Source organism: Hydra viridissima, unplaced genomic scaffold (genome assembly GCF_058129835.1).
Source record: "Hydra viridissima isolate aposymbiotic clone 2 unplaced genomic scaffold, HvirCarnegie_v1 scaffold_6, whole genome shotgun sequence".
In the NCBI taxonomy this organism is placed as follows: Eukaryota; Metazoa; Cnidaria; class Hydrozoa; order Anthoathecata; family Hydridae; genus Hydra; species Hydra viridissima.
The window spans coordinates 6,591,400-6,614,995 of NW_028324305.1; the positions used below are offsets into that span (position 1 = coordinate 6,591,400).

Here is a 23,596-nt window from a genome sequence, read left to right on the forward strand (position 1 = left end):
TTTTTAAAAATGAAACTTTGAATATTTTTTGTTTGGTATCTTTTTGTGTTATTTTTCTTAGGAGCATAAGATTCTAGAAGAGAATAAAGTACTGCAAAGCCATAAAATTTGTTGCTTCTTTTGTTTATATGGTATTTTTGAAGGCATTTATTTAGTTCTTATGACAATAACTACTGTTGGGTGAGTTAAAGAACTCAATATTGTTGTTTTTACTTTTTATTGTTTCTAATTTTACTAAAAATATTTTTTGCTTTTAATGATTAATTAATAATACTCATTTATTTTTACAAACTTTATAAAGATGATTTTATTTTGATAATTTGTAAAGATATGGTGATAAAGTTCCTGTGACATCCCGAGGGAAGTTTTGTATAATAATTTTTACAGTACTTGGAATTGCTCTTACTGCCATTTGTGTGGGGAATCTGAGTTCAGCATTCTCACTAACTGCAGTTGAGACTATCAATTTTGCATATCCCAATGACAAAGTAAATTTTTAAAATGTAAATTTTGATTTTACATAGATATGCAACTTGAGAGAATAGAAGAATTTAAGAAGCCAATAAGTTCAAATAACTTTTTCTCTTTTTTATTATTTGTTGTTTTTTTTTTTTTAATCCTAAGTTGCACACCTTAAATGTGGATGCCACATGTTGATAGCTTTTTAATTTGATGAAACAAAATAAAAACATTTTTTTTCTTTAGATAATTGCCAAACGCGGGTCACCAGAGTTTTTATGGGCAAAAAAGAAGTCATTTTTTAAACTTGCTACAGGTTTGTTTACTATTTTTATGAAATTTAATGTTAGAACAAGGAAGGAATAATGCATAATATATTTCTTTGCTGCTATAAAATGATATCCAAAACAAATTATATAGAAATAGAGACAGAAAATTCTCTTTTCATATTTTATGTATAAAGATCTGAATTTCACAAGCCATGATGAAGTTTATGAGGCATTGAGAAGAAGGTTGGCAGATTATGCCCTAGTGGAGCAATATGTTGTAGATACACATCCTTCTAAAGTTGTGGACTTTGACATCTTGAAAACTTATAAGACTCAAAGTAGTAATTATGGAGGTAGGTATTTTTTTGTAATTTACAAGATAAGTATTATTAACAACAGATAACAGTTAATGATGCATGACTTTGGCTGAGAATTTAGTTTATTTATGCTTTGTGAATGATATGTGAGTGATTCAGTTGATATGTGATTTTTGATATGTGAGTTTTTAGTTTTAACAACTTTGAACCAAAAGTAGAATTTTTTGAGGGAAGCAGTTTTACTTTAAGGTTTTACTTTTTATGGAATTGAGATTGTAAGAAGAATGTTTTCTTTCTTTTAAGTATCTCTGGGTGGAAATTACTCTCTCATGAGCAAATGCATGAAGAGGTTGTTTATGAAAAACAACGCAATGGTAGAAGCTGAAATGGCAAATTTAAAATTGGTTAGCTTTTTTTTTTTTTTTATTCTATAAAAATTTGTAGTTGTAGGAAACTAAAGTTTAGTTTGTTTTTGTGTTTTGTAGAATTCAACAGTTTCCATTAAAGTTAAACAAAATTCTTTCAGTATGGTAAGTCCCAGAGCTCCTCTCTTCCTGAAAACTATGTATATTTTGTCAACTGTATTATTTCTGTCATGTATGATGGGTAGTATTTATGAAATAAAACGAAAAAAGAAAGTAGTTCCAGTTGTTTCCTGCCAAGGTATTGTTTGACGGATTGTTTGTTTTAAATTTCTTTACAATATTTTGCTTCTAATTTTGCAGAACTATTATCCATGTAGATTAATCTGGCATCAACTTTTCTTGCCGTTTGTACATTGCTTTTTGGCATTGATTTCCCCGATGCTACTTTGATAGCTAGACTTATTTATTTTTAGACAAAAAGATTGCCTATCAACAGGAATTGAGAAATCTCTCTCAAGAATATAGAGTTGGTTTTAAAGAGATGATTGAAAGAATTACAAAAAAAACGGACAATATACTTTTTAAACACGGAGAGGAATTACTGTTAATGACAAATAAGTTTTCAAAAGTGTATGGCGTCAACTTTAAGTACGTGGCATTTAATGATCTTGGTGTGCCTTTGGAAACGATTACCAAGTGTAGAGAGGAAATAAAAAGACTCCCAAAAGTTCCTCGATGGAAGATGTTTATCGAATATTTAAGAATGAAGATATCATGGATTCGACTTCAGTTTAATTTTTAGTTATTTTACTGAAGCTGACTTTCAATTTAATTTTTTCTAAAATTTCGGAACTCGACAAAGATTTTTAGTCAAAAATGATTTAAAAGATTAACACTGACGTAGTTTTTACTTAAACATGATAATTTGTTTGTTAATGATTTTAAAAATGTTTTTATTTATTTGATTTATATTTTAAAACCTTTCTTAACATTAAATTCACTATTTTTAAAGGAGTGCATTATCCTTAGATATTGTTGTTACTCTTCGTCTTTTTGTACGTTTTAGTTTTATAAAACAGTTAAATTAACTGAATTTTATTATGTGTCTGTTGTTTTTTTTTTTGTTTTTTTTATTATTAATATTTATTATGATCTCTACTTTGCAATAAGTAATTTAAAATGTTACACAATTCTATTTTTTTCCTTAAATTCAAGTTAAGTCCATACTTAGTGTAACTAAAGAAAAATAAACTTTTTAGTCAAATAAATGATTAATTGTAGTGAAGTTGTTTTCCGTGTGTTAGTTACACATTTCTAGTATATATTAGCACACAATTTTTTAAAAAATGCGTTTTACGGTAAGAAAATCTTTATCTCCCTTTTCAAAGATGTCAAAATATTTTTAATGCATTTAATGTAATGATTTGATCGTGTTTTTCTTCATTTTGTAAGGAGGGAGATTTAAATTAAAAACAACGATCGGAATAGACGTACACACGATGCCATACAAATGATAAAGCGGAAAGAAGAAAAGTTAAAAACAATGATAGGGAAAAGACGTACACACGTTTATTCATCAACCTGTCACGCAAGTAAATGATAAAGCGGAAAGAAGGAAAGTTAAAAACAACTGGAAAAAGAAATAAACACGATTTGGTATCGCAACAGAAAACAAACAAAAATTTAAAAGCTCAAAAATAGAGTTTTAGGTAGAGAGTTTTAAAGAGAAGTAAAACAGAGTTTTTAAGTGAGTTTTTAAGAAAATTTTTACAGAGAGAGAGTTTTTATGATTGAAAAATATTTGGAAAAGCAAGAAGTTTTACAAATAAACAAAAGAGAAAAAGAAGAAAAAATTTTTTTTGATAATCAGAAGAAGTAAAGAATTAAACAGAAAGTCAGAAGAAAAGAAGAATAAATAGAGTTTTTTGCCGTTTCAAATTAAGAAAAAAGGAGAAGAGATATTCTTTTCAAAGAAGAAGGATAAAGAAGAGGAGTAATTGATGAAAATACTGAACAGTACAAGTAGAGCAAGAGCGTATTATTTGTATTATGTAAACGTAATGAATAAAAGAGTGCTAACCATTAACACAAATAGAACGTTTATAAAGATATATTGTATAATAAAATACACAAAGGACGGTGAACACAAGATTAACCCTTTAACGATTAAACCTTGCCCAGCATTAACCAAACTATCCCAAGCTATTTCCATACTAATAACCTAAATACCAACCTCCTCAAACCTCCCACATAACCCTTGTACCCATTCCTCCTCAAACTTTACTACAGCTTCATTCTACAAACACAACAACTAAATTAATAATTATTAAAAACGCCGCCCTAAAAATTTATTTAACCAACATGCTCTGTTTTAAACGGCATTAAATTACTATATTTGAAACATAAAACTGTAATATCAGATTAAGTTTCCAGTTTATTGAAGAATAATATTAAAGTCTTTGCAAGAATGTCATTTGATTTCTCCAAAAAATTTCAGCATTCAATGCATTTTTGGTCTATATTTCCCTAGCATTTATGTACTATCATGCTGTACATATTGCACTTACGTTGTTTCCTTTGTTATTGAGGTCACTTCCTGATTCATGGACAAATTGGCATACGCAGCGCTAACTTTTTTTGGATATGGCAAATTACACTTGCAAAATAAAAAGGGACTTTTTCGTCTCATCATAAACTAAAACACAATTTTCTAAATCAGTTTTTTATACTGATTCCAAATATGTTATTAGTTTTCTTTTAGCACGTCTCGTTCATGAGATTATAACATTGTATTTATTTCAAAGATTTTATGTATATTTGAGAGATTTACAGGAAACAGAGTCGAACACAAGTTCATCTAATTTTTGTTTAGCTTATAGACCATGAATATTTGACATCAGTTTAATATTGAAAAAAAATAAAACAAAAATGTAACATTAAAATTGCTGTGAATACGAATTTTTTGCAATTTATCTGGTTTATTGAGACATAACATCTAACAGTAGTCAGCCATCATGCTCTCATTCCAAAAATCTTGATAGTATTTTTCCATTAGTTGAATGTCTTGGTGAAATCATTCCCCTTGCTCATCACTTACAACTCCAAGATTTTCAGGAAAAAAGTCAAGATGCGAATGTAAAAAAAAAACAATTTCAAAGACATGCGACATTCCTTTGATGCCAGTCACGTATGACAAAATGTTGTGCAGTAGCACGGCTGTCCCACAGGCACAGGAAACAACAGAATTTTGTGAACCCTTTCTGCATGCCAATTAACATTCCAATAACTTTTAAATCACCACAGATATTCCACTGATGAGTTTTTTAATCAATTACTTTGAGTAATATTCTCAAGTTTTCATGTGTTTCACTTAAATGAACGGAATGTGCAATTGGTATGCAAGGCCTTTGGTTGCACATTATGTATTAGCACAGCTTTCAAACTTCGCTTTGAAGAGTCAATAAACAAGCGCCAATCAAAAGCTATGTGGGACTGTGATAAAGCTACAAACATTCAATTGATGTCATCGCAATAACACAATGGGCCATCAACAACAAAAAACTTAGATAAGTCAAGATTACGTTTTCGATAATGCCACACCTTTACGCCTGTTCCAAGTAGGTGTTTCTGCTTAAGTCTAGATGCTAAAAGCTCGGCTTTCTGTTTTGACAAGGATAAGTCTCTAACCAAATATTGAGCTTATCTTGGGTAAAGGTTTCTGGTCCTATATTAAAATCAGGGGTGTAGTCCAAATCCGTAGAATACTGATCACTATTGCCAGTAAAAGTATTAAATTCAGTTTCAGCTTCAACAGACTGAAGTCCATCCTATTGAGGGACTGGAACAGGTAGTGACGCATTACGAGGAACTGGTTTGATGGCTGAACCCAAATTTGGATACACAACTTGGTGCTTATTTTTGACCGAAAAGCTAGTGGTATTAATGCTGCAAAAGCAGTAATCAGTAAGGTGATCCTTGGGTTCCCTCCATATCATGAGTATAGCAAATGAAAGTGAAGTCTTTCGCTTATGAAGCCAATCACGCAAACCACTAGAACACGAAGTACAAATTATGTGCGGAGCCCATGATTTGTCTGATCGCCTAGTGGACATCCAAAATACAACTTGTAAATTTTCATAAGGTTATTCATAATTTTACGTCATTGTCCAAAAGCTGTAAATGATCCGCACACATAGTAAAATGTGTCTGGATGATTTTTATATGTTCTAGGCATACTAATAATTAAATTTAAAGTCAGCAAATAAAATCTGAAATGAGAGTAGAATTATTTAAATTGTAACAAAACCACTAAATATTGCAAAACATAATAGAATAGCTCCTTTTGTGCTGATTTTTTTAAGTAAGCCATGTGAACAAAAAGACTTTGAGAAACTTTACTTTTTGGTACAATCAATGTTCTAGTTCGTCGAGTGTTCAAGTTCTTTTTTTTTTTTACAAAAAAAGTTCTTTCATAGGAAAGTTTTATTTGAACGAGTGAAAGCTTAGGGAAGACAGTGACAACTAACTCACTTGTTTCTCTTAATGGTTTTTCATTGAACATGTATGTTTTCGATGCTGTATTATCTTTTCAATGTTGCATTATCTTTTTGATACTACATTACTAGTTTCTATTTAGTGGATCATAGACAGTCCAAGGAATGAAGCTTCTGACCTCAAACTGTAGGAAATATTAGCATAAAAATGCATATGACAAATTTAACCAGGCAATCAAAAAACTCGGATGTCTTTTGAATATTTTCATGTTTAATATAATAATTTAAAAAACAATTAAATTTTTTGTTCATGAAGAACACTTATGGAAATATAAAAAATGGTGCCAAAGCATTCCCTATACAATTTACAATACACCCCTGATTAACTTTATTGTCAAGTTTTTCTTACATTACACGTTTGATAACTATTTATTTCTTTTCTTCGTTCTCTTTGTATAACACGTTTGATATTTTTTTCTTGAAATGGTTTTTCGGTAATAACGTTGAACAGTAAAGATAGCCTCCATATTTGCTTGGTTAAAGTAAATTGTACAAGACAAGCCTATTAAAATATCGAAAGCTCAAAAGTCTTTTCACAAATCTGTTGCTCCAATTTTCGCTAGAAATTTGTTTGATTTAAAAGGTACCCGGCTGATAAAAAATTTATCTTCTAGCATCTGTATCTATTTTTGTTAGTTAATATTCTTTACAGCTTTACAAAAACTTTTTTCATTGTTATATAAAACCTAGAATTAAAACTAGATTTTTTTTTATTTATTTAAAATTAAATTTATTTTGTTTGTTATATTTTTTGTTATTGTCCTATTCAATAAGAACTCGTTTTTATTTTTGCTTTCGTAGGTTCAAGAACTTCTTAGGCCGTTTAAACAATTTCAATATTTTTAATATCAGATAAGACGAGTTGACCACGAGTATCGATTCTCCTATTTTTACCCAAATAATGAATGAAATCCAATAATTGGCATGTCTAACTTCATAAAATTACTACATGAAATCAAGTGAACAAGAAAATACTGTCATAATAACATAAAATTTCCCAAGTAATAATAGAAAGTTTTTTAGTTTTCCCCATTTCCTTGGTCCCTTGATGGTTCGACTTACCGGGATTTAACTGTATTATCAAATTTTGATGCAAGGAATTTTTTTTATTTTTTGAAAGGGTTGTATTTTACCTCGATTCATGGGTAAAATTTGGCGGTAATATTTTTTGTATAATATTTAGTCTTACCCAACTGGGAAAAACCCTATTCCTGAAATTTAAAAAATTATATCCAATTTTAACAATATCCAATTTTATAAAAGTTGAGCAAACCCGGGTTAATTATTTTAGCAAATTTCAGGAATAGGGTTTTTTCCTATTCCTGAAATTTGCTAAAATAATTAACCCGGGTTCGTTCAACTTTTATAAAATTGAATATTAGAATTTAATGTACTGAAGCTATAGCTTTTAGAATAAACTACATTGAATGATTAAAGCTATAGGGTAAAGGATCCACACTTAGATGTATTTAACAAAGTCGAGTATATACATCTTTTTACCATTCTTTAGCTGTTGTAGAATCAACGTGAATACTGATTAGAACATAAATTAATGTGCATAAACTAGACAAAAATCAATTCTAAAAATTTCTACAAATGATTTCCTTACGACATTAAATAAAACCTTTTTAAAAGCTTCCATTAATGTTAAAGATGGCAGCAAATAGTTAAAACCTCTAGGAATTTAGCTGAACAGTGGAGAAAATGTCTAGTCCATTTTTTTGTAGTAAAATGAGGTGAGTTTGTCTAAAAATTTATAAAAATATTAAGTGAAGTTTTGGTTAAAACCAAAAATATGCCATCCACTGACGATGTCACTACAGTTGGACGAAGTCACCTCATTATACGGGTTTTTTTTTTTAAAAAAAAAATCAACTTGAATATTTTGTATCAACATTCAAATGATTAAACATCAAAATGTAGTTTTTAGGTGTATTCTTTATTTCAATATTTGAAACTAAAGCATAATGAAATTTCAAAAGTAGTAATTGAAATTTTAAAGAAAATGTGCCATCAAAAGTATAACAATAGAACTTTCTCGTAAGATTTAAATTGGATAGGTTCTGGCGAAAATATCCACATTGCGCAGCCCAGACATGTTTAAAAGCTATCAACAATTTAACAATTTTAAACTGATTAATCTTTAAAAAAAAATTTTAAGCTGATCAATTTATAAATAGGAGGCATTTGGAGTAGACCTGAAATGTTCATATCTACTCCAAATGCATCATATTTGTAAATTGCTTTTGAATTCACAATGGGTTGATTGTATTTAGAAAGTTCATTTAATTAAATTATTCCTTGATCAATAATTTCAAGATGTTTTCTTTTTCATGAAAAAATCGGGTACCGTAAACCAATAAAAAATTCTGTAATAGAACCAACTTAATACGTATGAACGGCAACTTGATGTAACTGGTATCAATATTGCGAAGTCAAAGATGGTGGACTCACCAGCACCTAATACAGCGTCTAAAAAGACTGTCTCTGGCATAGCAGGAGTTCAGTCGTTACTTAGTTTTGCTATATTAGCAGCAGCCTGGGTTGTTGCTTTCTTTAGTCGCCTCTTTGCTATAGTTAGATTTGAAAGCATTATTCATGAGTTCGATCCATGGTAAACTCAAAAACGTTATTTTTTCTTCATCTTTTTAACATCAAAAACATCTTTCCTAGGCTACGTAAAATTACCGTCTGTTAGCGATATATTTGAGAGTAAAGTATATTTTGATTAAATAGAAAAGTTTACACAAAAAAAATCAATCTTCATTGTTAAAGGGTCTCTGATAAAATTGCCTCACTAAACTTTGCTGTAGTTGTAAGGTATAATTATAGTACTTCAAGTATCTACATCCTCAATAAGTTGGGTGCATCAGGAGTTAAGGTGTTTTTTGTAATTACCTAAAAAACCTTTCAAAATGAAGTTTTTAAAAAAATTAAAAAAATAAAAATTAAAAAGTTTCTATTAATAAGCATATAAGAAAAGTATGTTTAAGATTCGTTACTTTTTGTTTTGATGTTTATTGAATTTTAATCTTAAGTTACATTCATATACCTGAAAACTTAAATAAATTTTTGGTATGCTTTCTAAATAGCTTAAAGTATAAGTTCAAACATTGCTTACTCTTTTAAAATTATGTCTTAGGTTCAACTATCGTTCAACACATCATTTAGTTGAAAATGGTTTCTATGACTTTTTGAACTGGTTTGATGATCGTGCTTGGTATCCACTGGGTAGGATTGTTGGTGGAACTGTATGTTTGTAAATACTTGTATATTTAAAAAACTGAACATAAGAGTAACTTTTGAAAAAATTTATTTTTGTTTCATAAACTTTTACAAGTAAACTCGTTTTATAGTTTCAAGGAGAGCTCAAGCTTTCATGAAATCTACTCAAAATTTTATTTGAGAAGATTTGCATCTTGGGTAATGCCTAACATACTAGTTTCTTGTTTACTAGGGTTAGTTTCTTAACAAAATTTCCTTTTAAAATACTAGAAATAACAGCAAACAATTTTTTCTACTTTTAATTGAATAAAAAAGTTGAATTCCATTCAATAAAAAGGGTTTAAAAATCAGTATTTTAATTGCATTTTGTATCTTTAAAAAAAATAACTTTATGTTAATACAATAATATAGTATACAAATTAATAACTTTTATGTTAATACAATAATGTAGTATACAATATTATAACTTAAACAGAAAAAACTTTCACAATATTACTGTAATGTCTAATTCAGAGTAGACTACAGTAATATTTTGTAAGTTTTTTCTGTTAAAGTTATTACATTTTTTTATTTAGGTTTACCCAGGGTTAATGGTAACTGCTGGTGGTTTACATTGGCTTCTTAATTCTCTACACTTTACAGTGCATATAAGAGATGTTTGCGTTTTCCTTGCACCACTTTTCAGGTTAATCACATATATTTTACACAATAGAAAGTATAGAAAACAAATTGATTTTATAAAAAGTAATATTTCTAGATTGAGAGCTTAGTTTATGTTTTATATAAAGCTCAGTCTAGTTGTCATTTATCTTACTTTTGTTTTAAAATCCAGAAGATTTCCTTTTTTTCTCTCTTTTAATGTCTAAAAATTTTGTATTACAAAAATAAATTTAAAATAATTATATTTCTCATTTATATTAATAATTTGGTTTAATATTAGTGGTTTGACTGCCATTTCTACATATCTTCTTACAAAGGAACTTTGGAGTGATAGAGCTGGGTTGTTGGCTGCATGTTTTATTTCAATTGGTAAATTTGTACTGCTTTTTTTTTTTTTTTTCCATTAAATAAAGTTACTTTGTACAGTAGTTTCAATCATTTTTTGCTTTGAAGTTATTTCTTTTGATTTGATGCAATTAAGCAGTCATTCTTCCACACTTAAATTTTTGTGTGTAAATGTTTGCTTATGATGAATTATTATTTGGGGACAGTAACTATGTGATAGGATATATAGTTTTTACTTATTTTATAACTATATGTCAAGTGTTTATGTTTTTTAGGGTTTATTTATTTAGTTAAGCAATTAATTTAGTTAAACAATTAAAATTAAATATTTAAAATGTGTTGTTTTTATTATGGATATTGAGTTTTCTAATTTGATTTTAATTTTTTATTTAACAAGATTATTCCCTATATATTTTTTTTATTTTCAATTTACAATCTTTCTTAAATTTCTGTAGCACCTGGTTATATTTCACGCTCTGTTGCTGGGTCATATGACAATGAAGGAATTGCTATATTTGCCCTGCAGTTTACATACTTTTTATGGGTGAGTTGTTTCTTTTATCTTAATTGTCGGTTAGTATATTTCTTAGATGGCAACTATTTGATTATTGTAGGATATGTGGTGGCTATTGCCAAATATTCTTTACAAATATCTTTTAGCCTCTAGCTTAAGTTCTTAAATTTTTGAAAAAGTTATTCAGAACATATTGAATAATATTTGTTTTTAAAAAATTGTTTTTTTTTTTTTAATATATTATTTGATAAAAATCATTAAAAGTTTACCTACTTGAATATTCTTTTCTCTGTCAGCTTCTTTTTTTTTCGTCATAAACTTAATGCTTCTGTTTTAAAGCTAGAGTATAAAAATATTCTTATAGAAGGGGGGAAACTTGTGGTTGTTTGTGTCAGTTGTTTAACAAAATTGTTTCTGTAAAAAGTCATAAAATTTTTTTTCTGTTAAGAAAACTGGATTTGTTTGACATATGATTATATTGACTTTTATAGATTCGTAGTATGAAAACTGGATCAGTGTTTTGGTCTGTCTGCACAGCTCTCTCCTATTTTTATATGGTAAGAGAAGTTTTTCAGGTACCCTATCAAATTTCTTCAGGTACCCAACAAAAACTGGTAATATTAACTAGTAATTCAAGATACACATTAAAGCTACTTGTATATAGAATAATGTAATGAGTTTGTAGAATATCCACTAAAAACTCTATATGTTAGACAAAATCCATAAATTACTAACCAAAAATAAAAATCAATGTTGATAAACCTTCACTCATGAAAGGTACTTTTTAAAATGCACAATGTAGTTTATACTTATGTCAAATTGTATGATTCAATTGTATGTAAATGATAGGGTGTCCTTTTTGGATTTAAAATTTGACACTTAACAACTACATTCCTTTTTTATAATCTGAGCTTTAATCCTTTCAATGTTGCTTGAGTCTAGATCTTTTTTCTCCTGGTCTTGCAGAAGTTTTTGGATTTCATCAGAAATGTTGCCAAAATTCTTTTTTTCTGTTTCATCAGTAAAGGTTGCAACTTCTATTTCTGGATCATCAATTTCATATTCTTGCTTTGTTTTGAATATTCTTTGAAGCAGTTAAGTTGCAAGAGAACAAATTGTTGTTGTTGTTTTTTGTTTTTTTTTCTAAATTGATCAGTAAATTTTTCTATGAATTCAGAAGAATTTAAATAAGAAAGCAATTGAATTAGGTTTTTATTTGTCCTCTCTTGAATTCTTTTTTCAAATGATTGAACTGGAGCATTTCCAATTAGAGTTTTTGTTTCCTTCAATTTTTTTTAATTTAAAGGCAATAACAATCTCAGGAAGAATAAGATCTGCTCTTTCTTGGCAAAGGTAAGTAATTGACAGCCATCTCAAAATTCTTTGATCTTAGTGAGATCTTCATCATCAACATAGAATTTATGATCTAGTTACAGCACTCCCATTTTTATCATTTCATAGAATTGTTGTAGCATTTTTAAGAAACTATTCCACCTATTTGGTATGTCAAGATGCAGTTGCTTTTCTTTTCCAAAAGAATGAATGAGTTAAAGCTGGTGACTTGCAGAATAATTTTACAATATTTCTGACTTTTGTAATTATGATATTTAGCTCAGGAAGAACTCAATGCCATTTTAATCTTATGAGTCTAAATCTTCATTTTCACATTCTCTTTCATCTTCACATTCTTCCTCATCTTCAACATCATCACTTTGCATTAGACTTGTATAAGACATCACATATGCAAATGTGAATTGCATGAGCAATACAAGAAAAGTAAAGAGGTTTTGTTTCTCTTCCAACCTTCATCATGGCACTTGCCCCTTCTGTGATTGTTGTAACAACATATTCCTCCAATTAAACCTCATATTCAGCTAGGCTGGTTCTCATATGATCAATTACTTTTTCTGTAACCATGCTTTCTTTTATCCTTGTCATACCAAGAGATTGAAATCCATTCTTGAAGTGCAAGTTAAGATTGAAATATCTCTGATTTGGTGAGGAGGTTGATTTTTCAAGGTTAATTGTTGAATCTTTCTTTACAAAGCTTTACTTCAGAAATTTTGTTTTTTATTTTAGTCTTTACTTCTTCATATTATTTCATAAATAAAAATTTGGCATGATCCCTGTTCACTGGAATGTTATATCCATCTGCTTTAAATGCACATTTGATTAAATTTTATTTTGGAAATTTAATTCAAAGTAAGGCCATCAAGAGCTACAGGTTTGGCAATGACTTCTCCAATTTTTTCAGTCTTTTTTGAAAAAGTTACCTATCTTTAAAACTTTAGGTTTTGGTTCTGAAGCTTTTTCTGCATGACTTGACATGAATGGTTGGATTTGAAATGAGTCTTGAGACTTTTGGTATAAGATCCTGGTGCATTTCTTACACTTTGCATTTTCATCAGTTTTATTGAACAAAAACTGTTCCCATACTCCAGACTTCTTTGCTTGACTCAAATCTGTGTAATCTTCCATCCTAAGAAATACAAAAGCTAGTCTATAACAAAGATCTCTGAAAGGCTTGGATAAAGTGGTTGTAAAAACTACTCCTAACCCACTTGTTAAGAACTGGCCATTTTGAATTTTTAAAAAGTGTATTTATTCTTTTACTGTTTCTTTTTTCTGGACTTGTTGAACATTAGCATTAGGAGTTTGTGCAATATTCATCTAAGTCTTCTGTGATCTTTGGATATTATATCACAAAGGTACCTAAGAAGTGGCCTTAACTTTTGGGTACTTATTACTTTTAATGAAAACTTGTTTTTAAAAAAAAAATCTAACCTGCCAAAAAAAGACATACAAATATGCTATAGATAGTTTATAAGTAAATGTTGCAAATACTAGTCTAGAATGCAGAATAGCTCTGTTTTGTTTATTGAAAACCAAAGTTTTCATCAAACCCTGGGTGGCACCCTAGTAAATAACAAATATCAATTTGGAACTAAAAAATTTAAGTTTACCATTAGATAAATGCAAATTAAAAAACAAACCTGCCTTTTTAAGTGATATAAACATAGGAATATCCCCATGTAAATTGAAGAAGTGTGTTTTGCATTATGTAAGAAAAATGTGGATAAAATAATAAGTATGATTGAAGACAGGCTCAAATTCTTTCAATAAAATTAGTAACTGTGTGTCAGTATCATAGTTCTCCCCACCCTTTATTATATATTAACAGGTGGGGAAAGCTATTATATATATATATATATATATATATATATATATATATATATATATATATATATATATATATATATATATATATATATATATATATATTAGACATGTCCAAAAAACAACTTTTTTAAAAAATGTCTGAGCACAGCTGCTAAATGTGTTCTATGTAATAAATTAATACTAAATTTAAAAAATTTTTGAATAAAAAAAATTTTTAGGGGTCGCTCAAGACCCTTAAACATCAGACGAGTCCCTAATATTTTGAAAAAAAAAGTTTTTTAAAACCATATCATGTTGGGTCTCAAAAGAAGTGAAATTTTATAAAAATTTCAAAAATAATAAAAAAAAGTTTATAAAAAACACAAATTAAAAAGTTTATTAAAAAAAACTTTAAAAATATGCACTTTTTTATTTTTTGTTAAAAAACGATAGTTTTTAATTCATAAAATTTGAACTGGTAATTTTTATATAAAATAGTTAATATTTTTGAAATTTTTATAAAATTTCACTTCTTTTGAGACCCAACATGATATGGTTTTAAAAAACTTTTTTTTTCAAAATATTAGGGACTTGTCTGATGTTTAAGGGTCTTGAGCAACCCCTAAAAATTTTTTTTATTCAAAAATTTTTTAAATTTAGTATTAATTTATTACAAAGAACACATTTAGCGGCTGTGCTCAGACATTTTTAAAAAAAGTTGTTTTTTGGACATGTCTAATATATATATATATATATATATATATATATATATATATATATATATATATATATATATATATATATATATATATATATATATATATATATATATATATATATATATATATATATATATATATATATATATATATAAAATAACTAGGATACTAATACAGTTAACTAATAGTTCAGTAAAAAATCCACCTATAAGTATCTAACACTTAATTTACCTTATTTATGAATAAAGATACTCATTAGAAAATATTATCATGGACTTTCAGTAAATTTGACAAACTATAAACCTCATATTATGTTTTCTTTTGTGTCTATGTAGCCTTGTGAAAAATCTGGATAGAACTACTCTCAATTTTTTGTTTTTATCTAAAAATATTAAATTAATTGAAACTGAGCCAATCAGCAAAGAAACTTTATCTACTCGTAAAAGCCAATTGAGGCTGAATAATTTTGTTAAGTATGAATCACAATTATTTTGAAGCATACTTTGTACATCATAGTAAACAGTTGACCTCACATAAAGATGAAGCATTGTACTATGCACAGTTGGACAAGTAAAGTGAAAAACAATTGAATTTAATGAATAATTTAACTGCTACCTTAAACTATAAGTACAATTAGAAGTATCACTCACCTGTAATAGACTTTATACCAAAAACTTGTTTGGTATAAAGTATTTTTTTTTTAATTTTTTTTTTATTTGCCTTTGCTATTAGTTAATGGTTTAAAATAATTTTTTTAGTTATAAATTTGTTAAAGCATAGTAAACAGTGTGTACCAAGTAAAGAATAGCTTTATTATTTTCTTTACCACCTACAATAATTCATCTCTTTCAATTCGTTTTCTTTACCACCTCCAATAATTCATCTTCCCTTTCAATCCATTTTCTTTACCACCTCCAATAATTCCATCAGTTAAATGATTGTTGATTTTGTTGGATTTAAATTGATTGATTGACTGGTTGTTAGTTTTGTTGGAGTTTAAGAGCAAAATAAAATAAAAAAATTCTCCACTCAAATTTTTTTTTTCTTTTAACACAATATCATAACTGACATTATGTAAAAACAAATTATTATTCATGACCTATAGGAAAGGGAAAACCTAAAAATTGTCCCTATCAATAGAAGATAATAAGACCGCAGCATTTTAATAATGATAATGCAATTGGGTTGGGGATCTATTTTTGATTTACTTTTCCTGTGAAAATGCCAGCTTTAGTCCTTGTGTTAAACTTGTTTACATATGAAATCTAAAATCTTTTTCTCGTTAGGCTATGTTTGTAGTAATGTGTTTCTTTTTTTAAAGGTATCAGCATGGGGAGGGTATGTGTTCATTATCAATTTGATTCCCTTACATGTCTTCTTCCTGCTTTTAATGGGAAGATTTTCTAGTAAAATATTTACAGGTAATTTTGAACTTAATAATATATCTGTATCTGTGGACTTTTTGGTCTTTCTTTCATTTAATTTTGTCTTTTTTACTTATTGACTTCAAGGTCCTCATCTTTAAAAAATAAAGAATAGTTTTTAAATGTTTGCTCCTACTTTTGTCATAGGATATAAAATGTGAACTACATAAATGACTTTTTTAATCTAGTTTTTTTTACAACAAAACTAGATAAAAGTATCAATTTTATTAAATTATTTTAGCATTATAAGTATATATGATATTAGAAACATAAAAACATTTAAATTTTTTCTTTCAATCACATGGTATTCTTAAAATGCTATAACAGTTTCATTAAATTGTGTTTAACAACAGAATTATGAAAAACTATTTTCACCTTATGAAGTTTTAAAAACTCCAGATTTCTTTTATGACCATCAATATCAGTTTGGAATAAAAATCTGCAGGCTCATTTAAATTGCTAGCAACTTTGCTATCCTCAAACTTTAGACTATAATTGGCAGAGTTTACTATTGATGAATAAAAAAAAATTCTTTCCGAAAAAATTTTTTTCATTCATGAAAATATTCAAGTTCAAGATAAAATCTACAGCTAAAAAAATAAGCCTGTTTGGAGCAACCAAAAAAACTTGAGAATCTTGAAGAAACTTTCAAGATCTTTCAAGATTCTTTTTTTGTGACAACTACCAGTTGCTTTTTTCAAGTAAAGATACTGATTTCAAGTAAAGATATTTTTTTTTCTTCAAGTAATGTACTTTTGAAAAGATAGCAATAATTTAAAAGAATTACCTTACATAGATAAACTAAATTCCGCCTCCTGTTTTTTTCAAGCACCATATACTAAGTAAAAGTCAAGTTTTAGAAGTGACCAAGTTTTACAGTGAGTGATGATGAATCATTTAGAATATCTACAAGTGTAAAGATTTTGCTTTTATGTAATATATCAAGAAAGTTTAAGTGCAAATTAAGCACCTGGAATTCAACATGCCAGAGCAAGAGTACTACTTGGTGTTCTTGCATTGTTTAAATAAATTTTTGCAATTTGTTGACACTAACTTTGAACTAAGTAGGCATGAAAACCTGAAAAGAAGTCTTACATGAACATAGACAAACTTTTGCTGAAAGGAACTGGAATTGATTTAAGAAATTAAATTACTGAGAGAAATTTGTCAAATATTTGTTCATCAAGAAAAATCAGTAAAAGTCAATGACCTTAGATAAAAGCTATAAAGATCACATCTACATCTAATTTAAGTTGATTAGTTTAAAAATGTGAAATGTCTATCACAAAATGATCCGCATGATCACTTTTTATCAAATCAAACCTTAATTATGACTGTTGTGTGCTTCATATAGAAATTAGAATTAATTTCTGATTTAGAGGATTTGAAAATTTCTGTTATTAGTATGAACAAAATTCTTCAAATTTATTCTGAGAGTGTTAATGATTTTGCTTCAGAAGGTCAAATGATAATCATTTAGTTACATATTGCATAAAATAGATGTAGATTTCACTAAAGTATTGGATTTGAAAGTATTTTATGCACTAAGTTTGTTTAAATAAATCATAAATCTATGCAACATTTAAAACTGTACTTCATAGAAAATTTGTTTTGAAAAATGAAGTCTAAAATTTAAACTGACATTTCCCATTACATCCTTTTATTTTAAATGATCAGAACTTATTAAGTAGGTGGTTTTATTAGAGAATTCAGAAATCTTATCAACTAAGATTGCAATTTAAAGAAATAAGCTAAAAGGAAAAGGTTGTAAACAAGTGTCTTTGTTTATTTTATATATGTTGTTATAATTTCAATATGGAATGAACCAAATGTTTTTATGTCTGTATATTTTTTCATAGCATATAGCATTTTCTTCATAATTGGGTTATTGCTTTCGATGCAAATACCTTTTGTTGGTTTTCAACCAATTCGAACAAGTGAACATATGGCTGCTGCAGGTAGATAAAGTTTACTTCTTTAATTGCTCTAAAGTAGTCATATATTATACATTATAAAGTCTGTATTATTTGCTTTTTTGTGTTTGCTATAAAGATGATTTATTCCTGCCAAGTAATTTTTTTACTGCTTACACCTAGGTGTTTTTGCTCTTCTGCAAGCTTATGCGTTTATTAAGTATCTTCGTGATAAAATCTCAAGAAATGAGTTTGTGTTCTTGTTTAATTTTGCAATTGTTGCTATGGCCGGAGTTGTCTTTTGTGGTGTAGTTGCTTTGACCTATGCAGGTTTATTTTTCATTTTAGTACTGTAAATGTAAGAGTCAGTATTCTAGTTCAGTTTAACCCTTATATAGTCCCGTATGCATATTATGGCATGGCCTGTTAAAGGGTTAAAATATAATTGATAAATAATTCATTAAAAATTTTTTTTACTGAAGTTCAATGTATATTGTTGAAGTTCAAAGTATTTTATTGCAGGATATATTGCACCATGGAGTGGTCGGTTTTACTCCTTATATGATACTGGCTATGCAAAGATACATATTCCAATTATTGCATCAGTGTCTGAGCATCAACCAACAACATGGGTTTCCTTCTTTTTTGATCTACATATACTGATATGTGTATTTCCTTATGGGCTTTGGCTCTGTGTAAAACATGTAAACAGTGAAAGAGTTTTTAGTAAGTTATTCTTATTATCATATCAGATAATGTAAAAATGTGATGTGATGTGCCACAAAAATAATAGATATTTAGAAATTTTAAACTGGACTAAAGTTAGTTTGTCTTTTAACTAATACAATACAACATTTGTTGGTTAATGATATGTACTTTAAACATTTGTAATAATATAAAAATAAAAGTATATTAATGTGATATGTGTTTTTGTTCAATTTTTTTTTCACAATGTGGTCCAATAAAGATTATTCAGAAGTTTTTTAATAATGCCTTTGAAAATGGTGATAAATATTCTATATTTCATGCAACACAAAATCCACACAAAATGTAGTAAAATTATAAAGAGAAAGCAAGCAGCAATACAAAAGTTTTAAACGTATTATTCCAAATGTACCCTTAACCTCTTGCAGGTTTTCTTGCCATTCACATCCGTTTTTTTTTTTTTTTTTTTTTTTTTTTTTTTTTATTATTATTATTATTATTATTGGAAAAGGCCTTCATTGTGAGGATGTGTTAGTTGGTTCTACTTCCAAGACTTTTTCTATGCAAAAATTCTTATTTGCTTACTTTTGGTACTAGAGATTTTCAAAAAAAAAATCAAAGTTTATATCATCTATTCAAAAATGGTCCCAACTTTAGTGCACTTTAGTGCAGATTTTGTGATTGCATGTTGTATATTTCGTTTAATGTGATGTTTTAATTTCAGTACCACTTAGCTCACCAAATGCAATTCTGTTTTAAATCCTTATATTTTTCTTTTTCTAGTCATTCTCTATGCTGTTACTGCTTCTTATTTTGCTGGTGTAATGGTGCGCTTAATGTTAACACTGACCCCATGTGTTTGTGTATTAGCAGCAATTGGTTTTTCTAACACATTAGATCATTACCTGTGTGAAAAAGATCAACTTTCACCTATTCTTTCTAAAGAGGAGAGAAAAATTAAGAAAATCGAAAATGTTAAAAAAGAGGCTTCTGGTAAATCGGTAAGATTTTAAAACAAGAAGAATACTGTATAAAGCAACCGTCTTAGTGTCTTACTAAAGCTTGTTCTTTTGTTCTGATAGGATTAATTTGAGTATTTAAAATTAAAAGTTATAAATGTGGTTGCTGTAAAATAATTCTAGATTTTAACTTGTTTTCATAACTCAATTATTAGATCAATTTCTATTACTTTTTTTTTTTTTTTTTTTAAAACAAATAAACAGGAAAATGTAGTGAATCAGACAATATCAAGCAAAGTGATATTTTTATTTTGGTTTTCATAACTTTTAAACAACAGCCAAAAATGATGTTTCAAATAGAAACTTATAAATTGATCATAAATTATTCATTCCACAACTAAGTTACATGTCTTGTCATACATCACTTACCAATACCAGTAGGTCTCTATTCTTTTAACTTAATAGTTTACTTAGCTAATATTATAATATTAAGCAGCTTGTAAGACGGTTTTAGTTATGAAATCCTTTAATGCTTATTTGAATTTTTCACTTTTTGTAATGTTAAGCAAGGTGATTATTTTGTTTTAACAAAAACCAAGAAGCATTTAACTAAAAACACAATTTTTTATTTGTTAAATACTCTTCTTAAACACTTTTTTAAAATTGTAATAGCATTCTCATTCTCATTGAAAAATTTGAATTGTTAACCCAATTCCACATTAAAGGACAGGTTGTTTTGTGTTACTTTTTACTGGTAATGAGCTATTTTTTAAAATATTTTTTTTGTTATATTTGGTATTTCTTCAGCATTAAACTCTACATATGGCATTATTTGCTAATTTCTTTTTAGTTAATTTGTTAATGTTAATTTGTTACTATCATCAAATTGAAAGTCAGTAGTTTGGCTGAATAAATTAAGAAGTAATGAATAAGTAGTTAGTTCTTTTTATCTGTTTACTTTTAGGGAAATGAGGATAGAGAAGAAATTCCTCTCAAAAAAACAGAAGCTGATCCAGATAATGAAGGACAAAATGGTGGAAGTCACTTAAAAATGATGGTCATTGCATTGATATTTACTATGTTTGTTTTGTATGCTGTCCATTGTACATGGGTGACAAGCAATGCTTATTCAAGTCCTTCCATAGTACTTGCCACAAATAATTATGATGGGTATTATTTACTTTAACAAACCTTTAATGTAGTTTGTCACCATACCTCTGTTTTTTCTCAAATATTTCTTTATTATGTACCGTGGTGTGACCTAAGTCCTATGCTTTAAGAAAGTCCTAATTTAAGAAATGACAAATTTTGTATATATAAAAGAAACATTTGTGGAAAATAACTTTGTTGTTTTAACTAGATATCTAGTTAGATAAAATAACTAAATTTTTTTCTCTTAATGTTTATTTTATGAATACGAAATTTGTCATTTCTTAAATTAGGACTTTCTTAAAGCATAGGACTTAGGTTACATCACGGTAGTAGGTTATACTTTTCATCAAATATCACCTAATCAATTTTTTTTTTTAATATTTAATCTATTGTTATCCACAGAAATTAGGAAATAAATCTTACTGCAATATAAAAAAAAAAAAAGAGTTGTATGGTATTTAACTTGTTTGAATTAATTTGAGTCCAAGCTGTTTTTTATGTGATAAAAATTTTTTTCAGATCCAGAAACATTTTGGATGACTTTCGTGAAGCCTACTTTTGGCTAAGACAGAATACTGCTGATGATGCACGGTATGTGTTATGATTTAGTTTTTAAACTCATTTATTCTAAATGTGATTATGAAAGGACACAGCCATGTTTGTTTTATTATTTATGATACTTGTGTATTTATATGATGTTGTTATCTTACAGTGTCATGTCTTGGTGGGATTATGGATACCAAATAGCTGGAATGGCAAATCGAACAACATTAGTTGATAACAACACTTGGAACAATAGTCATATAGCATTAGTTGGTAAAGCCATGTCATCCAATGAGTCAGCTGCATATGAAATCATGCGAAAGCTAGATGTAGATTACGTTTTGGTCATTTTTGGTGGTGTGATAGGTTATTCAGGTGACGATATAAACAAGTTTTTATGGATGGTGAGAATAGCTGAAGGTGAGCATCCAAAAGATATCAGAGTAAGTGTTTCATTCAACTATTAATATACTTGATTGATAATTTATCATCTTGCTATGTTACACTTATTTATTTGTGTTATTAGTGTTTTTTATTGTATTTTTACATTAAGGAATCAGATTATTTCACAGCTCAAGGAGAGTTTCGCGTTGATAAAGGTGGCTCACCAACTCTGTTAAACTGCCTAATGTATAAGCTATGTTACTATAGATTCGGCGATCTTAGGGTAAATTTTCTTTCTCTTTTTTTTTTTTTTTTTTTTTTTTTTTTTAACTTTATTATTAATATAAGTTAAAGAATTATATCACTTTCCATACATTAATTTATTTCAATATATTTTACCTAGTTGGATCATCGAGCCCCATCTGGCTACGATCGTACCCGTAATACAGAAATAGGAAACAAAAATATCAAGCTCACGCATTTAGAAGAAGCCTTTACATCTGAACATTGGCTAGTAAGAATATATAAGTAAGTAAAATTATGTTTTCTGATCAACTATTTTAAATAAAGATGGTCACATCTCTAAATTTAAATTAAAAAAAAAAAAAGTTTTTAGGTTCTGAAATAAATTTGTTCCAAGTGATAAGACTTCATTTATCGTTTATGTACTGTATATATTTTGATATTTTGACAATTGTAATTAAGTGGTGATTAAGTGGTGCAACGTTTCAATCAACTCAATCTGCATGTAGGTATGAACTCATTTGTAATTTCAGGGTGAAGCCGTTAGAGAGTCGAATAAGCAGCACTTTAAAAATGCGAACAACTTCGATAAAACGAAACAAGACGAGGTTTTATTCAAAGAAGGTTTGTTTATTATATTTGTTTAATTTGAAAAAAAAGTAATTCGTTTCATTTGAAAAGAAGTTCACCTTCTAATTTGTTTTTTTTTTTTAATTTTTTATAGACACGTTCTGTTAGAAATGGCCAAGTCAAAAACAAGCTCGATATAAAGAAAGGCTCGAGACCAAAGTCTTCATCTCGTAACAAAAAAGTTTATTGATAAACAATTTCAATTTTTTAGTGCTTCTATTTATAATTTGATACAACAAGTCTGTGAGCTGCAGTGATGACTTTTAATCTTAGGTAGCTTTAACAATTTGCTTTCAGGATTTTTGTTTTGTCAAAAGAGAAAAAGAAAATATCTTTTTTTATCGGTATATTAGCTCGTTATAAAAATAAATATCCGTCTTGTTTTTCTTGGTTACTTTTATAAATTTCATAGAATTTGTTTAAATTTTCTAGAATTTTAAACATCTTTAAAGTTAGGTTGGGAACAGTAAAACGGTAATCTCTATGAGATAATAACGGATTTCACATCAATCATCGTCTTAATCATAATTCATCTGAGCATGATAACTGAAAGCGACAACTTATGTATAAGTATATAATAATCCTCCCTTTTGGAGTTTTTCTTGACATCGTTAACAATTTTCATGGCATCAGTAACAATTGGTGCCGCTGTAAAGGAAATAGCGATCGCGTAGAATATAAAAAAATTCAACACCCTAATATTTGAATAATAGAATATTTAGTTAGAGCTAATAAAAGTAATTTCACATCACAAAAATTCTTATAAACCTAATAAACGTCGGTGGATCAGTGTGATACAGTTAGAAAGCTCGAGATTTCAACAAATTCGAGCGAGATTCAGTCACGGAATCTCGTTGTACTTGGCGTAATCTTTAAATCCTTTTTAGACAAGCGCATAACAAAGCTAATCGGATGAATTTGTATGGACGAAAACTGTAATAGTATCTTGTTAAATTGTGCGATTAAAAGATGAAATCCGCGTAAAAAGCAAATTTAAAGCGCTTCCAGGTCACAATATTATAATAAAAAAATGCTGTAAGGCAGTCCCTAATAAGTGT

The 23,596-nt window shown here is 28.0% G+C and overlaps 2 protein-coding genes across 9 annotated transcripts in view; both read left to right on the forward strand.

Moving 5' to 3' along the window:
• The window catches only part of LOC145190426 (phosphatidylinositol phosphatase PTPRQ-like), a 32,550-nt gene extending 30,041 nt beyond the window's left edge, over positions 1 to 2,509 (forward strand). For 6 of the 7 annotated variants that reach the window (XM_090091183.1, XM_090091182.1, XM_090091181.1 and 3 more), the window contains 7 exons: positions 62 to 180; positions 329 to 488; positions 706 to 775; positions 923 to 1,081; positions 1,349 to 1,449; positions 1,531 to 1,708; positions 1,884 to 2,509. In XM_090091183.1, the coding sequence (XP_089947309.1) occupies positions 62 to 180; positions 329 to 488; positions 706 to 775; positions 923 to 1,081; positions 1,349 to 1,449; positions 1,531 to 1,708; positions 1,884 to 2,212 (1,116 nt within the window). In that variant the 3' untranslated portion in view covers positions 2,213 to 2,509. The remainder of the gene's footprint in view (positions 1 to 61; positions 181 to 328; positions 489 to 705; positions 776 to 922; positions 1,082 to 1,348; positions 1,450 to 1,530; positions 1,709 to 1,883) is intronic. The other variant, XM_090091186.1, reaches the window with a different exon arrangement.
• Positions 2,510 to 8,341: 5,832 nt separating this feature from the next.
• LOC145189642 (dolichyl-diphosphooligosaccharide--protein glycosyltransferase subunit STT3B-like) lies at positions 8,342 to 22,921 on the forward strand. Of its 2 annotated transcripts, none has more exons than XM_090091243.1 (18): positions 8,342 to 8,577; positions 9,106 to 9,214; positions 9,764 to 9,873; positions 10,129 to 10,217; positions 10,649 to 10,737; positions 11,199 to 11,264; positions 15,907 to 16,006; positions 17,869 to 17,967; positions 18,106 to 18,252; positions 18,445 to 18,648; positions 19,411 to 19,628; positions 20,551 to 20,756; positions 21,258 to 21,329; positions 21,451 to 21,724; positions 21,835 to 21,948; positions 22,069 to 22,193; positions 22,442 to 22,532; positions 22,633 to 22,921. In XM_090091243.1, the coding sequence occupies exons 1-18, from the start codon at positions 8,405 to 8,407 to the stop codon at positions 22,726 to 22,728; spliced, it is 2,382 nt and encodes a 793-aa protein (XP_089947369.1). In that variant the 5' UTR covers positions 8,342 to 8,404; the 3' UTR covers positions 22,729 to 22,921. The 2 variants fall into 2 exon arrangements, 1 of the variants encoding a protein (XP_089947369.1); XR_016453578.1 differs by having other exon boundaries at positions 8,350 to 8,577; positions 20,551 to 20,791; positions 21,054 to 21,329.
• The last annotated feature ends 675 nt before the right edge of the window (positions 22,922 to 23,596 follow it).

Bases quoted from the DNA above. Each gene is read 5' to 3' on its own strand.
- LOC145189642 (XM_090091243.1), top strand. From the start codon at position 8,405: ATGGTGGACTCACCAGCACCTAATACAGCGTCTAAAAAGACTGTCTCT. The intron at 9,215-9,763 runs GTATGTTTGTAA...TTTTTTATTTAG, and splicing joins GTAGGATTGTTGGTGGAACT to GTTTACCCAGGGTTAATGGT. The intron at 17,968-18,105 runs GTAGATAAAGTT...GCTTACACCTAG, and splicing joins TGAACATATGGCTGCTGCAG to GTGTTTTTGCTCTTCTGCAA.